At 41.7% G+C, this 19057-nt stretch overlaps 1 protein-coding gene across 10 annotated transcripts in view; it reads right to left on the bottom strand.

Moving 5' to 3' along the window:
• CDK5RAP2 (CDK5 regulatory subunit associated protein 2) overlaps nt 1-19057 on the bottom strand; it is a 281439-nt gene that overhangs the window by 32204 nt on the left and 230178 nt on the right. For all 10 annotated transcript variants that reach the window (XM_077143561.1, XM_077143511.1, XM_077143532.1 and 7 more), the window contains 2 exons: nt 10544-10592; nt 7534-7709 (listed from right to left, as the gene is read on the bottom strand). In XM_077143561.1, coding sequence (XP_076999676.1) covers nt 7534-7709; nt 10544-10592 — 225 coding nt within the window. The remainder of the gene's footprint in view (nt 1-7533; nt 7710-10543; nt 10593-19057) is intronic.

The following is a 19057-nucleotide window of genomic DNA, read 5'->3' as shown; positions in this document are numbered from 1 at the left end:
GGGTATATTACAATGGCTCCAGAGACCATTGTCCCATTCAGGAAAGTGCCTTGGTAATCCACTAGGAGCATAATTAGCCAAAATCACATGTCCCCAGAGGAAAAGAGATAAAGGAGATGCCTAAAAGGTTCTACATTAGAAATAAACAAGACTGAGGTGGTACAGGGTGGAAAAAAGTAGAAGGGAGAATTTCCCAGTGCCAGAGCCAGAGCAGAAGGATTTTAAAGAACAGTGATCTTTAATATCCCAATTTAAATTATTTGGATTGCTGCACTGTAACCCTCTCTTCTCTTCCCCCTACTTCTAGTTCCTCAAACACTCAATCACGTCTGCTATACATACAAAGTTCTTATGGGAGTAGTTTATGGGGGAACCCTTGGAAAGGGACTGAGTTCCCTGCTGTATTAATACAGAGCAGAACAGAAGTGGCACTAGGGACAGGGAAACAATTCATGATCTAACCTAAACTAGGGGAAAGCAGAATGTGGAGCAAGAAGTGACCTGTAAATAACTCAGAAACTCACAGAAATCACAGAGGAATACAGACAGAAAGACAAAGAAATCAAATTGCGTTCCTCTGGGCTCTGAGTGGTTTAGAGGCATAGACAAAGGCTCTACTCTTATCTCTTTTACATACTGGGCCTCCAAGTAACATTTCATCTGGTAAAAAGAGTTCTGTCACTAAAAAAATGGATTTAAAAATTTTGAAAATCACTGATATTTGTGACCGAGTATCAACAAAGGACTTTTAGCAAGATTTGTAACTTACAAAATACATTCTGGGAACCTGGCAAACAACCCACTGGAAGAAAGAAGAGACTAGAGACTGTCTGTTGAGGTCCAGAATTTATACCAGGGATTGGAAAACTATATAGCCTGTAGGCCAAATCCGGCCTACCACTTTTTTTTAGTAAATAAAGTTTACTTAAACACAGCCATGACCATTCAATCACATATCATCTGTAGTTATTTTTATTCTGTAATCACTGAATATTCGCAACGCAAGCCATATGCCCTACAAAGTTTCAAGTATTTACCATCTAGCCTTTTACAGGAAAAGTCTGCTGAGACTTGGTCTATTTAATCCCTTGAGCCTCTGAAATATATTGAATAGCAAACACCAAACCCTACCCTAAGGCAATCAAGACTACAAATACAGAAAAGGTGATGGGAAGCTCAGGGGCAGGTAGGGGCTTGGGAGGCTGATTCTGCCAACTTGCCCAGCTCTATGGCCAGAGAGAGCACAAAGGTCTGATCAAGGCTCACGAAAAGAAAATAGAGCCCTTTTACCTCTCACCCCTTTTTTCTTGCAAGAGTGCCCCTGCACGTTCTCTCACATGCGTTAATAAACTTTCTAACTGCTTACTCTCTATGCTATGCCCTTGAATTCTTTCTCACAGCATGGCCAAGAACCTAGGAAGCTGAATCCAGCAACATATTTTGGTGAGCCAGCCAGGAGACACTTCTGTCTAACTGTCTGGACTGGTAAATCGTGGCCACTGTTGGGAAGCTTGGCCAAGTACTTTCACTTTTTTCTTCTCACTCGGCTCACTGCTATCCCCTCCTACATCCTCATGCAACTCTAGGAATTTGTATCTCTAGGAATTCAGGGGCTCTGATCTGGCTCAGATCAGTTCTACTCTGAGTCTTCTGGCTCCCTTCAAGGAGATGGCAGGACCCCATCTTCAAACTGTACAGATCCAAAGAGACGCAGAGCAGCAGGTAATACTGCCCTTGAGAACTGACTGGGGACTCTCTCTATCTCCGAGACTTCTCCATACACTCTCCTTTCCTCCACTCTGGGGACCCAGAACCTTCCTGTGGAATCCATTCCTCTTTTTCCCTCTTTAACAGGTCCTCTCCCCTTTCTCCCTAAGAATCTCTTCTCTCCTCTGTCTGGCTTGCAAAGCTTTCTAAGACATTTCATCTTTTGTAACACATAGATTCTGGACCAAGGATTCTTGTACCAGACAAGGTATTGTCTTTGACATTCTAAGGAGTCGCCTCTGGTCTATGCTCACGTGAACTGCATATTTTCCAATGGGAGTGTCGCCCCTCCAGGCTTGATCGATTACTCTCTATTGAGACCCACTGCAGCCAAATATAAAGCTTTCCTTTTTTCAGAGCATGCTCAGTTTCTAGCCTTCAGAAAACAGGAAACTCAGAGGAAAACGGTAATCCTGGAATACTGTCATATACTTCTTTCAGACGGGGCAAGCACTCCTTCCTCAGGAGCAAAGGTCTAGACATCTCCCAGGGAGGAATGCCCCAGGGACACCTGGCAACATGTCCCATGGATACCCGGCAACTTTATTGCCTGTGTTCCCAAGAGATTGGGCTGGCGGAGAGGAAGGACTCCTCGAGAATCCTAGAATTCTTTCGTGCAAGGCTTGGGAAACCCACAGAAGCATAGATGCAGACTCTCTCAGAAAAGGGGTCCCAGGGATCCTGGTGAGTTTACTCTCATGTTTCCAAATGATTGGGCTGGTGAAGAGGAAAACATCTAGCTCTGATGCATACCGGGATGCCAAGTGGTCACTGATACCAGTGAGGCTACTATTTTCTTTTCCAAAGAAAATGGGAAATGCTAACAGTCAACATAAGCAAAAGATAGGGAAGCACAGTCCTCCAATGGGACTCTCAATTACAATACCATCCTCCAATCTGTAAAAGACAGGGAAAGTGGTCAGAAATTCCCTACATCCAGATGTTTATGGCTTTCTATCCAGACAAGGACCTGAGAGGAAAACCGTTGCTTATGTTGTGCCCATGTCTCAATTTCCATTAGAGGAGATCTTCTTAATAATTCCCTTTTAAAATTTTTTTGCTAGAAGGCATGGAAAAAATGCAGTACCAAACCAGTTAATTATAATAAGCTAAGGGAGATCACTCAGGAGAAAGAGGAAAACTTGACCCAGTTTCAGGGGAGGCTACTGGAAGCCCTAAAAAGTAAACTAACGTAAGCCCGCATTCCCAGGAAGGTCAGATTTTGCTAGGCACTCATTTTGTCAGTTAGTCTGCCTCTGAAATTCAGAGGAGGTGCAAAGGCTCTCCTGAGCCCACAGACTCCCACTAATGACCCATTAGAAACTGCCTTTTCTGTCCTTAACAATCAAGACAAGTCTAAGGAGAAGGAGAAGGCAAGAGGGATAAGGAGAAAACCAGAGAACAGGTTGAGCTTATTGCAGTCATTATTAAAAGTGCCCTGTCTACTTGAGGTCACTCAAACCACGGTTTCAGGCCTCAAAGGCCTTGCTTCAACTTGTAGGTCAGATGGCCACTGGGAGAGAAAGTGCCAGCAACCTTGAGACAACCCTCAACCTCGAGACCCACCGTGGCCTTGACCCAAGTGCCACCAGCATGAGTACTGGGCCCAGGGACTGCACCATCTCCTGAAGGGGGGACAGGACAATGCCTGGATCTTGCTCATAGCAACTGAAGAAGACCGACGGTGCCCAAGGCCATGTATGGCTCAGCTGACTTCACATCTGATCATCAACCTAGAGGAACCTTGGGTGATAATCAATGTGGTAGGTAAAATTATTAATTTATTAATTAAATAATAGAGCCTCTTACTCTGTTCTGAACTGCCACTCTGGACCTACTTTCACTCAGACTTGCCTAGTTATAGGAGTTGACAGTAAAGTCAAAACTAGAACCTTCACTATCCTACTCCTTTGTAAGCTTAGAGACATTCTAGAGTCAATTCAATTTCTCATTGTCCCTGAATGCCCCACCCCTTCTTCTTGGAAGAAATCTTCTTCACTCCTTGGGGGCCACCTTAAGACTAGTAAACCCAGCTAGTGTTTAACCCCTTGTTTACCCTGAGACCCTACTAAAACAAGGTTTCTTGGCGTGCCAAAGAAGATCCTTAAGCAAATAAACCTGTCCTTAAGGGATGGAGGCATCCCAGGGCAAACACCTAGAGTATTCAAATTCTGCATTCAAGTTCTCAATCCTAGATCTTGAAGACACATTTTTTTGTATTCCTCTTCATGATGACTCTCAATACCTATTTGCTTTTACATGGCAGGGACTTAACAATAAAATTCCCACCCTGCTCACATAGATAGTGTTGTTCCCCAAGGGTTTCAAAATGCCTCGGCAGCAGGCTTTATTAACCTCCAACGCCTCAGAGCACAGTCTTGTAGGTTACCTTAAACTAACATATTCCTAATAAAACAGTAAATTCTGTTTGTAGTCATTGCTGACTACAAGCCCCCAAATGGCTATAAAAAGTGGTAGAAAGTTTGAGAAGGTGAATTTGGTTAAAATAATACACATTGTTGGTCTGCTCTTAATGAAAGGTTCTTAACATCTGAGTACTCTGTCTAGAAGACAAAGATTTTATATATCAGAATAATATTCTTGTTGATATTTATGTTGATCTTCTCATCCTTTATTTCAAAAGACAAGTCTTTTCACTCTTACAAGAAAATTGTTACAGGAGGGTAAGAGGGTAGTTCAGTGGTAGAATTCTCACCTGCCATACAGGAGACCTGGATTCAATTTCTAGCCCATGTACTTCCCCAAAAAACAAACAAACAAGCAAACAAACAAGTAAAAAAAACCAACTAAACAAAAATCCAACAAATGGTGCTGTGATAATGGGATACTCACATGGCAAAAAATGAAACGTGACCCCGCCATACAGCGTACAAAAAAAGAAAGAAAGAAAGAAAGAAAGAAAACTGTTACAAAAAGATCTATTCTTGGGCGGGCCGCGGTGGCTCAGCGGGCAAGAGTGCTTGCCTGCCGTGCCGGAGGACCCCGGTTCGATTCCCGGCCCCAGCCCATGTAAAAAACAAACAAACAAACAAAATATAATAAAAAAACAAGAAAATGTTTAAAAAATGTTTCCCTTTCTTCCTCACTTCCTTCCTTCCATCCTTCCTTCTTTCTCTGTCTTTCCTTCCCTTCCTCCCTCAAAAAAAAAAAAAAAAAAAAAAAAAAAGATCTATTCTTTTACCTTGAAAAGTAAGGTGCTAAAATAGTTTAACATATTCAATATTACAATAATTAAGAGATTTTCTATCCTTCTGTTAAGCTAAATTTGTCATATATTTAGAAATCATATAAAATTCCTAAAAACTTAATAATGTTCTCACTGTCCATGTTATATCTGGATATTGATCTGCACGATATTAGATATTGCTAATCATGGTTTTGGTTAGTCTTAAAAAACATTACAGATCATAAAAACAACCAAATTTACTTGCCAGTTATACTACTTTGCTCTCAAGCTTCCAAAATTTAAATTTCGCATAGCAGTTTATTTAAACAGCACAATTTAGCTTTATCTGACACGAAACTTAAAAATAAAAATCTTAATGATTCAAATGAAGTTGACAGGTCATTCTGGAGGTTATTCTTATGCATTATATAGATATTCCTTTTTAGTTTTAGTGTATTAGAATAGCTAGAAGAAAATACCTGAAACTGTTGAACTATAATCCAATAGCTTAGATTCTTGAAGATGACTGCATAACTATATAGCTTTTACAATGTGACCATGTGATTATAAAATTCTTGTGACCGACACTCCCTTTATCCAGTATACGGACAAATGAGTAAGAAATTAAAGACTAAATAAATAATAGTGGGGATACGGGGTATGGGATATTTAGGGTGTTCTTTTTTATTTTTAATTTTATTTATATTTTTTTAGAGTAATGAAAATGTTCAAAAATTTATTGTGGTAATGAATACAGTACTATATGATGATACCATGAACCCTTGATTGTATACTTTGGATGATTATATGGTATATGAATATATTTCAATAAAATTAACATTTAAAAAACCTTAATCAGAAAATGAAAATATCTGTAAAATCCCTGAAGAGTCTAGGGAAAACCATAGAACTATCAGACCTAGGGAATTCTTGATATTCTCTTAAGCAAATGGGGTTCCTAATTTAACAAGCCAAGCCCTCAATCTTGAGGCTTGCCCTTATGAAACTTATTTCTGTAATAGCAAAGCTGAGCCTACTTGTAACTAATGCCTAAGAGTCACCCCCAGAGAACCTCGTTTGTTGCTCAGATAGTAAGTAGTCTCTCTTTCTAAGACTAAACTCTGTAAATAAAGTCACTACCTTCTGCCCTACATGGGACATAACTTCCAGGGGTCCCTAGCAACGTGAGACATGACTCCCAAGGATGAGTCTGGCCCTTGCATCGTAAAATCAGTTAACCAAAACAAGGAAATAAAATTTCAGTGGCTAAGATATTTCAAATACAATCAAAAAGTCATTTTAGAATTTATTCTTATGCTAATCTCAGCCAAATATTGCAAACTGCCACATTTTGCAATTGTCAAGCCCCCAACCAACAACATTCCTAAAAACTCTAGAGAATACCCTGAGGTCCATCTTGCTCCAGCTTCTGTTCAGACCCATGTATACAATTTTTCACGTACTTTGTTTCTTCCAGATTAGAAGCCTTTCACAACTAACTTCTCCTGGCCAGAGGCTACATTCCTGTTCCCCACACTCAACCAATTACCTCAATAGCATACCCAGAGACTTCTATGCTCCCACAACTAGTGCCTACTATCCACTAACAGCTTGAAGTAAGTACAAATGGACCATTGACACAAATTCTTTTAAGATTAAAGGAGACAGAAATCTCTGAAGGGGAAATGAGGTAGGCTAAATTAGGGAAGTGGCTGGCTGATGATTAAAGGGCAAATTCCAAGGAGTAGTCAGGCCTCAAGAAGCAAGTTATCTCTGAGAAGAACAGCAATAAGCAGCACCTGGGGGCCAAATGATGCCCACCTGAGTAAGTCATCTACCATCAAGCATCCACAGATGAAGGAAAAGGAGAGGATAGTAAATTATTAATAAAAATTATAAAAGGAACAAAAACCTATAAAAGCAAATTGCCCCATCTCTCACCCCTCTTTTCTTGCGAGAGTGCCCACATGTTCTCTCACATATGTTCTTAATACACTTTCTATATACATTAAAAAAAAATTTTTTTAAAAGAGAAATAGAGCAGAGTTCTAAAATCACACAATATCAGAAGAGGGAGTTAGGTATTCTTAGATATCTGTACAACTCCAGGCAAAAGTACCTTCAAAGTGACTCTGACTCAAGATGATTTCAAAAGAAACAATAGGAAATTAATCAGACTTGGAATTGACACATAACCTCATTGCTTTCCAGCCTGCTACTGTTAAAAGAACAAGTAAATAGCAAGTTGTACATTAAGTCATCATTTAAAAATAAAATTGACTTTTCCCCAATCACCTACACTTTCTACAACCCTCACTTTCTCCAGTGATATATAATATTCTGAATGACCAGCTTTGGCCCTTATGAGATCTCCTTTCACAGAGAAACATTTAAATATCACCACATTCTGCTTACTAAGGCAAGACAGCAAATTACTGTTCGAAACATCTGCAAAGGTCTTCTTCAGATTAACCCTCAGTGAACTACATAAGGAAAGGTTTGTCATTACTTTGAAAAAGAAGGGAGGAAAACTAGGAATGCTTGGTCACATTTAAAATGCTTAGTAAAGCTTTGCTTACCTTGAGAAAAATTGTTAGCTATAATTGAAGTTTTCTCGGTCTCACTGTCTGGCTTTGGGTCTTGTGAGCAGAAGGAGGACTTTTCGGACATTTCATAATCAGACAATGCATGAGAGGCTGAAGGCTCAGGAGATTCAGGTAGAATATGTTGGTAGGTTGGATTGTCTTCCTCAAGCCTAAATCATTGGGATTAGAAAACAAATGACTTTCCATACCAAAACCCCAAGGTAGGACCACGACTTAAGGAAACCAAAAATCACTATTCCCTTTGTAACTTCCCCACATTTGCAATTTCAGACAGCCTTTTTGTTTCCCTACAGCACTTAGTAAGGAAATTCTAAAAACAAAAAAAATGAACCAGGGAGGCCTGAGTTTGGAGCCAAGGAAGAGGGGGGAATGAAGGAATTGTGCATGTTCCACAATCTGGTTTGTAAGGGAGTGACTCTAACAGACCATGGATCAATGGCAGTGGTTCACTGAATAAATGTCTTCTCTGTCCCAGGCATTTTAGATACATTACCTGACTTGGTTCTCAAAGCAATTCTTTGAAGTAGGGATTACAATCCTCATTTAAAGTTGGAGAGACTGAGGCTTGTTGTAAAAGTTGCTATCTCAGTTTTTAAGTTACAGAAATCAAATAACCCAGGTCTGCCTGGTTCCATGACCCCAGGAGAACATGGGGGCCCAGCCCAAACCCATGGAGGGGCCTTATGAGTTTAAAAATCTCAAAAACCTCTTGGTTTGAGTTCAATGTCATAATTCTACCAACCATCTGGCTAGTATTTCCAAGGACCACCTAAGCCCTAAATGGAAACAACTTGAATTTTGTGAAGAGCCCATGTGAATCTCCATTAAAGATAAGTTCCTCAACTTAGGTTCTTTTCCCTCTACTTTCTCTTATTATTTCTTGACATTGGCCACAATCTCATTATTTATAAGCTCAGACAAGAGCAAAGAATTCCAAAGTTGCAATGCATTCATTAAAAGGCAAAGAGCAGATGCAACTTCGCACAGATAGCATCATGAATGTGCAGGATTGTTGCTGGCTTGCTAAAGTATGGAATGGGCAAGGGCACAAGAATAAAAGGTACAATGGAAGAAAAAGAAACAAATCTGTCACAAATAGAAAAGCGTGATACATTGGGTAAGGAGGGCTCAGTGGGGTTCAGTCCAACCCATTCTCCACAGCAGCCATGTAGTTGTTCAAAATAGCAAATTTGAACATATCTAGCCACAGCTTACTCTCCTTCAAAGACTTTCCTCTTCCTGAAGAATAGATCATGTAAGGGCCATCCCAATGTGACCCTGCCTGACTCCCCAGCCTCACTGTTATGTTCTATAAAGCAGCCACACAAAACTTTTTGGGTCTTCAGAGGAGCATGTCTCCCTTACCTTAAATATGGACACTCTCCTGACAACCCTTATTTCCTTCAACTCGCATCCTTTGGATCTCAGCTAAGACTGCGCCCTTTAGAAGACTTCCTTGCCTTCACTAAAACCTGCCAATGTCTATGAGATGTTATTATGGGGATGGAAGCAGAGGGCTGAACTGGTAGAGAAATGGGAAAGTACTGCAGTGGGAGAGGAGTATTTCTTCCACACTTATAAAAGCTCTGATTAAAATATTCTCAAATGAGCTGTGATACCTCCCTGCCTGCTCACTCTAATGATGTTGATGACCTTCATGATGCCAATAAAATCCAAAATTCAGCACCCTAGATTGCTCTCTATTTCATTTTAATCCCAGGAACCTAAAGGGCCATAGCTTCTAAGAGGAGGAAAGTACCTGATAACATTAACAGCATTCGGAATCCCTGACAGGTAAACAGAAGAGGGTAAGTCCTTCACATTTTCAGTTGACCACAAAGAAGTAAAATAGGAAAGTATACAATTCATTTATCCCATGAACATTTTTGAACTCCAACTACATGCCAGATAATTAGAGCTAGAGCATGTATAAAGATATCCAAGATATCGTCTTTGCCCTTAAAAGGAAATGTGGAATAATACTGCCTGAACTTTTCTTAAAACTTTCTTTTCCCAGTGGCTTGTAGGTGGGATTGTATAAAAAGGAACTTTGTAACATATTTCTGTTATTCCTTGTATGAGGAAGACAATTATAAAATTTGTCACTTATATAAAGGAGAAAAAAAAGGCAATATGGAATAACAATAAGAGCTCAGGTGTTCAAGTCCAACAGATTCAAGCTGAATCTCAGTTCTGCCTCTTAATGGCAAGTATTCAACTGACCCACGGGCTCCTAATCCTAATAACGGGACAATAATGCTCACCTTGTAGGATGAGAAGTAATGTATACCTAGGGCAATAGCTGACATACAGCAATACCTAATCCATGCTAGCTCCTTTCCTCTCTCTTAAGGAAGCAGAAAGACAAATGCAGAGAGTATTACAATACTATGTGGTGAGTGCTATAGTATAATTAATGTGCCAAATGCTACAGCAGAGATAATCGATCCTGACATATGGTAGAAAAATGGGGATACTGGGGAGAACCAGTTCATTTTCCTGTGAACTGACCCTAAAGAGTGATTTTCAAGCTAGAAAGAAGAAGAGGGTAGCGTGTAAAGTTTGTGCACAGGCACAGTCTTAAAAAACAGGGTGGGTCTAGAGAAGAAAAAAAACAGATGAGGCTGAAGCATGGGGTACCTGTAGGAAAGGAAAAGAAGGATGGGTCAGACTGAGAAAGGCCTCAAATGTCAGGCTAAGGAGTCTGGAATTTACCTTGCAGATACTTGAGAGCCAACAAAAGGAATGTTGTCTGAGTCAAATCACTGGACAGGACACTACAAGTAACTTGAAACAAATGAATGAAAGCTGCAGGAACTCTTGGTTTTACACAGCCATTGTCAGTTCCACAGGTATTTATGCATCATTTACAAAAAGTAGAAAACTTATGGCATGGGCAAGAGCCAGAATACTCAAAAAGCTGGCCGGCAAATCAAACCCATCAAGTCCCAGAACGTCTGCTCAACAAATGCTATACTCTTACCTCTTTATCAGTTCATTTGGGGTGCTTGTTTCCACTCCAGCTGATTTTCCTGAAAGTAGAAATAAATCAAGAAAGAAGGAAAACATTTTTAAAGACAGTTCTCTAATAATTTCTTGCTCATACATTTGCAGAGGCACTGTTCCATTTGTTCAAGTACTCAGATATTTAAAGTAGGATCACCAAGAATACAATTCAGACTATACAGACTCGTCCTTTATCACTGTGCAGGCATTAGTCCCAAAAAGGAGGTAACAGCACTGAATTTGAAAAGCAATTACCAAGCCACTGCTGGGTGCAGTTTCTTTTTCTTCCCCAAAACTCTGATGCTAATAGAATATATGCTTATTGTCAGAAATAGGTAACACTATTTTATCAGAAGTTACTCACCATAGACACAGTACCAGATTTCTTTCCATTCATTTACCAAACGGTAAAACTATTTCATTAGAAGTGTTACTAAACAGGTTACATTATTTTATTAAAGGATCACCATCCTCCAGGTCCTCACCAGACACAGTACCAGATTTCCATCTATCTGCTTCTCTAGGCATTTTGGCAGAGTTGACAGTATACTGTGTATTAATTTTTTTGTTTAGTATATAAGCATTTCTCTTATTAAATTTGCTTTAGAAAGATCACTTTTAATAAATGCATTTAACACTCCACTGTAGGCACATAGACAGGTTTTAGTTTGTTCTATACTTGACATTTAGGTCTTCTTCAAATATTCATTTTTATAAATAAATGAAATAAGCATCTTTGTCCACATAGTTTTATCTGCATTTAAATCATTTCCTATGGAAGATTCTTAGAAATGAGATTACTAGGGAAAGGAGTACCTGAGCACTCCACTACCTTCTGTGGCAAGGGAAATGATTAAAGGAAATGCAAAAGAAAACAAAATAAAGCTCGGAATATAGTTGGGCAAAACTTGTTCTGCTCTCTTTTTGCGTTTCATCATTTGCCATGAAGTACATAAGCTTAGATTTCAAAGAGACTAACAACTTCATTGTAAAAACACTTCAGAACTCTGGAAATTGCAGATTGGGATGAGCTCTTTCAAGAAATTAATGCGTGGCTAAAGGGAAAAACAAATCCTTCTATCGCTGTTCTTGAAAAAGTGAGACTATAATTAAACTGCACCCACTCATAAAATTTTAAAAACTACTCCTACAAGGAAAATTTCTCAAACACCACAGTATAGAGGAAAAGATCACTGGAGACTTGCATATTTGCTTTTTTCTCATGGTTCCGGCCTACAAACTTAGAAGGCTGGCTAGAACTGCCATCTGCAACCAGCATCTAGGTTTCCTCTTCACTTAGAAGGCAGCTACCTTGGCACCAAGAGCCAGGGCAATGTAACAAGTTCTTGAAAAACTGCCTACCAATTCAGGGTATTGTCTGGACTCTGGAATGAATCAGACAGGCCCAACCAACCAGGTATCAGGCTCTGAATGCAGTTCTTTAATACCCACTATCTCCTTTAGGCCTTACAACAATTTGACAAAGACAGTGCCAGTATCTCCATTATACAGGAAAGAAGTGAAAACCTAGGAGGCTTAATGTTTCAACTCTTTCCCACACTTCTCCCAATTCACACTCTCATTTATTTTACTGCATTTCAAGTTAAGCAAGGGAAATGGAAATATTCTTATATTTAGATCAATCACAAATCCGTATTTTGATCATTTCAGCTAAATCCTGCTCAAAATGGTGTGAAATTTTGGCTCCCTAAAAGGTCAATAGAGGTTGACAGGCTTCCATTGCAGTGGATACTCTCAAGGTCTCTATCCTTCTGTCCTTCACATTCTTCCTGAGGGAGATGCTGACTGGAAGACCCAGACCATCTTCCAGTCAGACTATCACAAATGGGCAGGATAATTGTACATGGAAATAACAGCTCAGTCAGCATTTTTCATATCATGTCTGCTCTAGGGTTACTTACCAACACTGGCAGTAAGTACTACCTGGCTGGTAGTAAGACTTTGGCCCTGAAGGCCACGAGGGTGGGCCTATGGCCTAGCACAGCTTTCCAAAGAGCTTTAGGAATTACATTAGTACTAGATAGGCAAGTAACAGGATCCAGGCATCCTGCTTTGCATTTGCCATAGTTTTTAAGGAATATATCTCCCACAGGAATTTCCCAGGATGGGGTACCTTGGTTTGGGGCAGACTTCAAGCATTCTTAGTCTCCTGACAATAAAACCATCTGAAAAGCACCAAAAACCTCTCAATTCCTAACAATTCCATGACCATAGGACGAAATGCCTTGATACCATCAGCAGCAAGGGTTTCCCCCTTTTCAAATATGAGTATCTTCGGGGAGCCTGCAATAACTCGATACTTGTATTCCACTTGTTCCTTTATCACAACAGAGCTCTTTAAAACCAAATGACAAATTATTATTGTAGGATTCACTGGGAGATACTTACATTACAATTGATGCTTTGAATTTCTTAGGCAGAAACTGCTTTTGCACAGTGTCAAGGTTAGGGACAGGTGTCAACTTGGCCAAGTTGTGGTACCTGTTTATCTGATTGGGCAAGCGCTGGCCTGTCTGTTGCAATGAGGACATTTCATAGGATTAGGTCATGATCACGTCAGCTACATCCACAGCTGATTCCATTTGTAATCAGCCAAAGGGGAGTGTCTTCTGCAATTAGTGATGCTAAATGTAATCATGGGAAGCCTTTTAAGGAGGACTCAGAGGAGACAGGTTCCATTCCTGCTTCGGCTGGTGAGCCTCTCCTGTGGAGTTCATCCAGGCCATCCATCGGAGTCATCGGCTTCGCAGCCTGCCCTGTGGATTTTGGACTCTGCGTTCCTACGGTCACGTGAGACACTTTCATAACTTTTATATTTGCAAGTGTTCCCTGTTGATTCTGTTTCTCTAGAGAACCCTAACTAATACATCTTGGTACCAGGAGTGGTTCTTAAGGATCAGAATCTTAAAAATGGGTTTTTATGAATGGTTTTCTACTCTGACTGGACTCAGAGACACTAAGGACTCTGATTCCCGTAATCAGAATGACACTCCCAATCCATGGACTGAGTTGGCAAAGGAGATAGTCAAAATATCATCATTCGATTCTCCTAATGCTTCGCTTGTACGAAGCCAGACTCTGGGGGATAATGTTTTTGACACCTTTACAGAGTTTTGTAGAAATAAGAGTTATAAAGATGTTGGTTGGTTGTTGTTAGATACACTGTCTACATTAAAGGGTGAAAGGGATGGGCTTAAGGCTTCAAACGAGAAGCTTAAGCGCCGTCTGAAAGATGAAGATGTTTCTATCAGTATCCTGAAGGAAAATCTTATTTCCTGTAGCCGTAGACTTGAGATCTCTGAAAATCAGACTCAGAATCTTATTGTTAGAGTAGCAACTTTACAACGTAAACTGAAATCTCACTCTTGCAGTCATCTTGGGGATGTCAGGATCCCAAGTTGGCAGAAGCCAGGTGGCAGCACTTAATCACCAAAGACAGGGTAGACGCGGCTATTATAATAGACAACAAACTCAAAGGAGGCATCAAAATTATATGACACACAGAGATTTGTGGCATTGGCTAGTAAATCATGGGGTGCCTAGAAATATAATAGAAGGGCAGTCTACTAAATTCTTGTTGGAGCTGTATAAAAAAAAGAGTTCTAGGTCAAGGGAACAGAAGTCTAACCTGAATTACAAAAACACAGAGTCACGGCCCCTTAATCAATTTCTAGACTTGAATTTCTAGACACCACTTAATGGTGTCTGCCGTTAAAGTGAGGGCATTGATTGGAAAGGAGTGGGTCCCTAAAAAATGGGATGGTGACATATGGATTGATAATGATGTTGGGGGTGAGGTTGAAACCCTAGACCATGCTGAGCCTTCTCTAGATAACCCTGTAATAGTCTGCCCTGAGGACATAGCCGCCCCACCTCCAGCCTGCCTTAAGGAATTGGCCACCCAACCTCCTCCTGAAGGGATTAGCCCTAGAGTTATTAATTCTGTTTCACCAGATGAAACTACACATGAAAGCCCTGAAGCAAATGGCTTGGAAGATATTTCTAATTCTTTTCATGACCCACCCCCACCACCCCTCATTTCTTCTAGACCTATAACTAGACTAAAGTCCCAACAGGCCCCTAAAGGTGAGGTACAAAGTATCACACATGAGGAGGTACGTTATATTCCAAAAGAACTGTGTGAGTTTTCCAATTTATATAGACAGAAATCAGGGTAATATGTGTGGCAATAGATTTTAAGAGTGTGGGATAATGGTGGGAGGAACATAAGGCTGGATCAGGCTGAATTTATTGATATGGGCCCACTAAGCAGAGATTCTGCATTCAATGTTATAGCTCCAGTGGTTAGAAAAGGTGTTAACAGCTTGTTTGGGTGGTTGGTTGAAACATGGATCAAAAGGTGGTCAACATTACCTGAGGTTGAAATGCCAGAACTGCCCTGGTATAATGTAGATGAGGGGATCCAGAGGCTTAGAGAGATTGGAATGTTAGAGTGGATTTATCATGCAAAGCCTGCTCTTAACACCCCAGGAATGTCCAGAGGATGAACCTTTTACCAGAACAGTGAGAAATAAGTTTGTGAGACTAGTACCATCATCCCTCAAGAGCTCTGTGGTTGCACTTCTCTGTAGGTCAGATATTACTGTAGGAACTGCTGTCACTGAGCTGGAATCCTTAAACACAATGGGGATGACAGGATCCCAAGTTGGCAGAAGCCAGGTGGCAGCACTTAATCACCAAAGACAGGGTAGACGCGGCTATTATAATAGACAACAAACTCAAAGGAGGCATCAAAATTATATGACACACAGAGATTTGTGGCATTGGCTAGTAAATCATGGGGTGCCTAGAAATATAATAGAAGGGCAGTCTACTAAATTCTTGTTGGAGCTGTATAAAAAAAAGAGTTCTAGGTCAAGGGAACAGAAGTCTAACCTGAATTACAAAAACACAGAGTCACGGCCCCTTAATCAATTTCTAGACTTGAAACAGTTTACAGACCCTGAGCCTCTTGAATGAAGGGGAGGCCAGGTCCCTATGGGGGAGAAACCTGTTACACTGCCACAAATTTATACTGTTAACCTTCCTCTAAGTCTTCCCCAAGGAGACCGACGGCCTTTTACCAGGGTAACTGTGCATTGGGGAAAAGGAAGTGATCAGATATTTTGGGGATTATTAGACCCTGGTTCGGAAGTGACATTAATTCCAGGGGACCCAAAACGTCACTCTGGACCACCAGTCAGAGTGGGGGCTTATGGAGGCCAGGTGATTAATGGAGTTTTAGCTCAGGTCCGTCTCACAGTGGGTCCAGTGGGCCCCCGGACCCATCCTGTAGTTATTTTCCCAGTTCCAGAATGTATACTTGGCATAGACATACTGAGCAACTGGCAGAATCCCCATGCTGGTTCTCTAACTCGTGCAGTGAGGGCTATTATGGTGGGAAAGGCCAAGTGGAAGCCACTAGAACTGCCCCTACCAAGCAAAATAGTAAATCAAAAGCAATACCATATTCCTAGAGGGATTGCAGAGATTACTGCCACTCTTAGGGACTTGAAAGGTGTAGGGGTGGTGATTCCCACCACATCCCCGTTCAACTCTCCTATTTGGCCTGTGCAGAAAACAGATGGGTCTTGGAGAATGACAGTGGATTATCGTAAACTCAACCAGGTGGTAACTCCAATTGCAGCTGCTGTTCCAGATGTAGTATCATTGCTTGAGCAAATCAATACATCCCCTGGTACCTGGTATGCAGCTATTGATCTGGCAAATGCTTTTTTCTCAATAGCTATTAGTAAAGACCACCAGAAACAATTTGCTTTCAGCTGGCAACATCAGCAATATACTTTCACTGTCCTACCTCAGGGGTATATCAACTCTCCAGCCCTATGTCATAATCTTGTTCGCAGAGACCTTGATCGTTTCTGCCTCCCACAAGACATCACACTGGTCCATTATATTGATGATATCATGTTGATTGGCCCTAGTGAGCAAGAAGTAGCAACTACTCTAGATTTACTGGTAAGGCATTTGCGTGTTAGAGGATGGGAGATAAATCCAACAAAAATACAGGGGCCTTCCACCTCAGTAAAATTTCTAGGTGACGAGTGGTGTGGGGCAGGTCAAGATATCCCTTCTAAGGTGAAGGATAAATTGCTGCATCTGGCCCCTCCCACAACCAAAAAAAAGGCACAATGCCTAGTTGGTCTTTTTGGATTTTGGCAACAACATATTCTTCATTTGGGTGTGCTACTCCGGCCCATTTATCGAGTGACCAGAAAAGCTGCTAATTTTGAGTGGGGACCTGAACAAGAGGAGGCTCTGCGACAGGTCCAGGCTGCTGTGCAAGCTGCTCTGCCACTTGGGCCGTATGATCCAGCAGATCCAATGGTGCTGGAAGTGTCAGTGGCAAATAGAGATGCTGTCTGGAGCCTTTGGCAGATCCCTATAGGAGAATCACAATGCAGACCCTTAGGATTTTGGAGCAAAGCCTTACCATCTGCTGCAGATAACTACTCTCCTTTTGAGAAACAGCTTTTGGCCTGCTACTGGGCCTTAGTAGAGACTGAGCACTTAACCATGGGCCACCAAGTTACCATGAGACCTGAGTTGCCTATCATGAGTTGGGTGTTGTCTGACCCACCAAGCCATAAAGTTGGGTGTGCACAGCAGCACTCTATTGTAAAATGGAAATGGTATATACGAGGTAGAGCCAGAGCAGGTCCTGAAGGCACAAGTAAGTTACGTGAAGAAGTGGCACAAATGCCCATGGTTTTCACTCTTGCTGCCACATTACCTTCTCTTTCCCAGACCAGACCTATGGCCTCTTGGGGAGTTCCTTACAGTGAACTGACTGAGGAAGAGAAAACTCGGGCCTGGTTTACAGATGGTTCAGCACGATATGCAGGTACCACCCGAAAGTGGACAGCTGCAGCATTACAACCCCTTTCTGGGGTGTCCTTGAAGGACAGTGGTGAGGGGAAATCCTCCCAGTGGGCAGAACTTCGAGCATTGCACCTGGTTGTTCATTTTGCTTGGAAGGAAAACTGGCCAGAGGTGCGTGTGTATACTGACTCATGGGCTGTTGCTAATGGTTTGGCTGGATGGTCAGGGACTTGGAAAGACCACAATTGGAAAATTGGTGACAAAGAGGTCTGGGGAAGAAGTATGTGGATAGACTTTTCTGAGTGGGCTAAAAACATGAAGATATTTGTGTCCTGTGGTAGTTAGATTCAGTTGTCAACTTGGCCAGGTGAAAGCACCTAGTTCTGTTGCTGTGGACATGAGCCAATGGTAGGTGAATCTCATCTGTTGCTAATTACATCCGCAGTCGGCTAGGAGGCGTGTCTGCTGCAATGAGTGACGTTTAACTTAATTGGCTTGTGCTTAAATGAGAGAACGCAATGTAGCACAGTCTAGCAGCTTGGCATTCCTCATCTCAGCACTTGCAGCTCAGCCCGGGCCCTTGGAGATGGAGAAAGAAATCACCCCGGGGAAAGTTGTTGGAACTCAGGGGCCTGGAGAGAAGACCAGCAGAGACCATCCTGTGCCTTCCACATAAGAAAGAACCTCAGTGGAAAGTTAGCTGCCTTTCCTCTGAAGAACCAACAAAATAAATCCCCTTTTATTAAAAGCCAATCCGTCTCTGGTGTGTTGCATTCCGGCAGCTAGCAAACCAGAACATGTCCCATGTGAATGCACACCAGAGGGTGACTTCAGCAGAGGAAGATTTTAATAATCAAGTGGATAAGATGACCCGTTCTGTGGATACCAGTCAGCCTCTTTCCCCAGCAACTCCTGTTATTGCCCAATGGGCTCATGAACAAAGTGGTCATGGTGGTAGGGATGGAGGTTATGCAAGGGCTCAGCAACATGGACTTCCACTCACCAAGGCTGACCTAGCTACAGCCACTGCTGAGTACCCAATCGGCCAGCAGCAGAGACCCACACTCAGCCCCCGATATGGCACCATTCCCCGAGGTGACCAGCCAGCTACATGGTGGTAGGTTGATTACATTGGACCACTCCCTTCATGGAAGGTGCAGTGATTTGTTCTAACTGGAATAGACACATACTCTGGATATGGGTTTGCTTTCCCTGCACGCAATGCTTCTGTCAAAACTACCATCCGTGGGCTTACAGAATGCCTTATCCATCGTCATGGTATTCCACATAGCATTGCTTCGGATCAAGGAACACACTTCACAGCAAATGAAGTGCGGGAATGGGCACATGCTCATGGAATTCTCTGGTCTTACCATGTTCCCCATCATCCAGAAGCAGCTGGACTGATAGAACGGTGGAATGGCCTTTTGAAAACTCGATTACGGTGCCAACTAGGTGGCAAAAACTGGAAAGGCTGAGGTAATGTTCTCCAGAAAGCTATGTATGCTCTGAATCAGCGTCCGCTGTATGGTGCTGTTTCTCCCATAGCCAGGATCCATGGGTCCAGGAACCAACGGGTAGAAATGGGTGTGGTGCCACTCACTATTACCCCTAGTGATCCGCTAGG

This window comes from Tamandua tetradactyla, chromosome 2, assembly GCF_023851605.1.
Source record: "Tamandua tetradactyla isolate mTamTet1 chromosome 2, mTamTet1.pri, whole genome shotgun sequence".
NCBI classification, from domain to species: Eukaryota; Metazoa; Chordata; class Mammalia; order Pilosa; family Myrmecophagidae; genus Tamandua; species Tamandua tetradactyla.
Note: the sequence above shows the minus strand (reverse complement) of the source record. Positions and strands in the feature narration are given on the sequence as shown.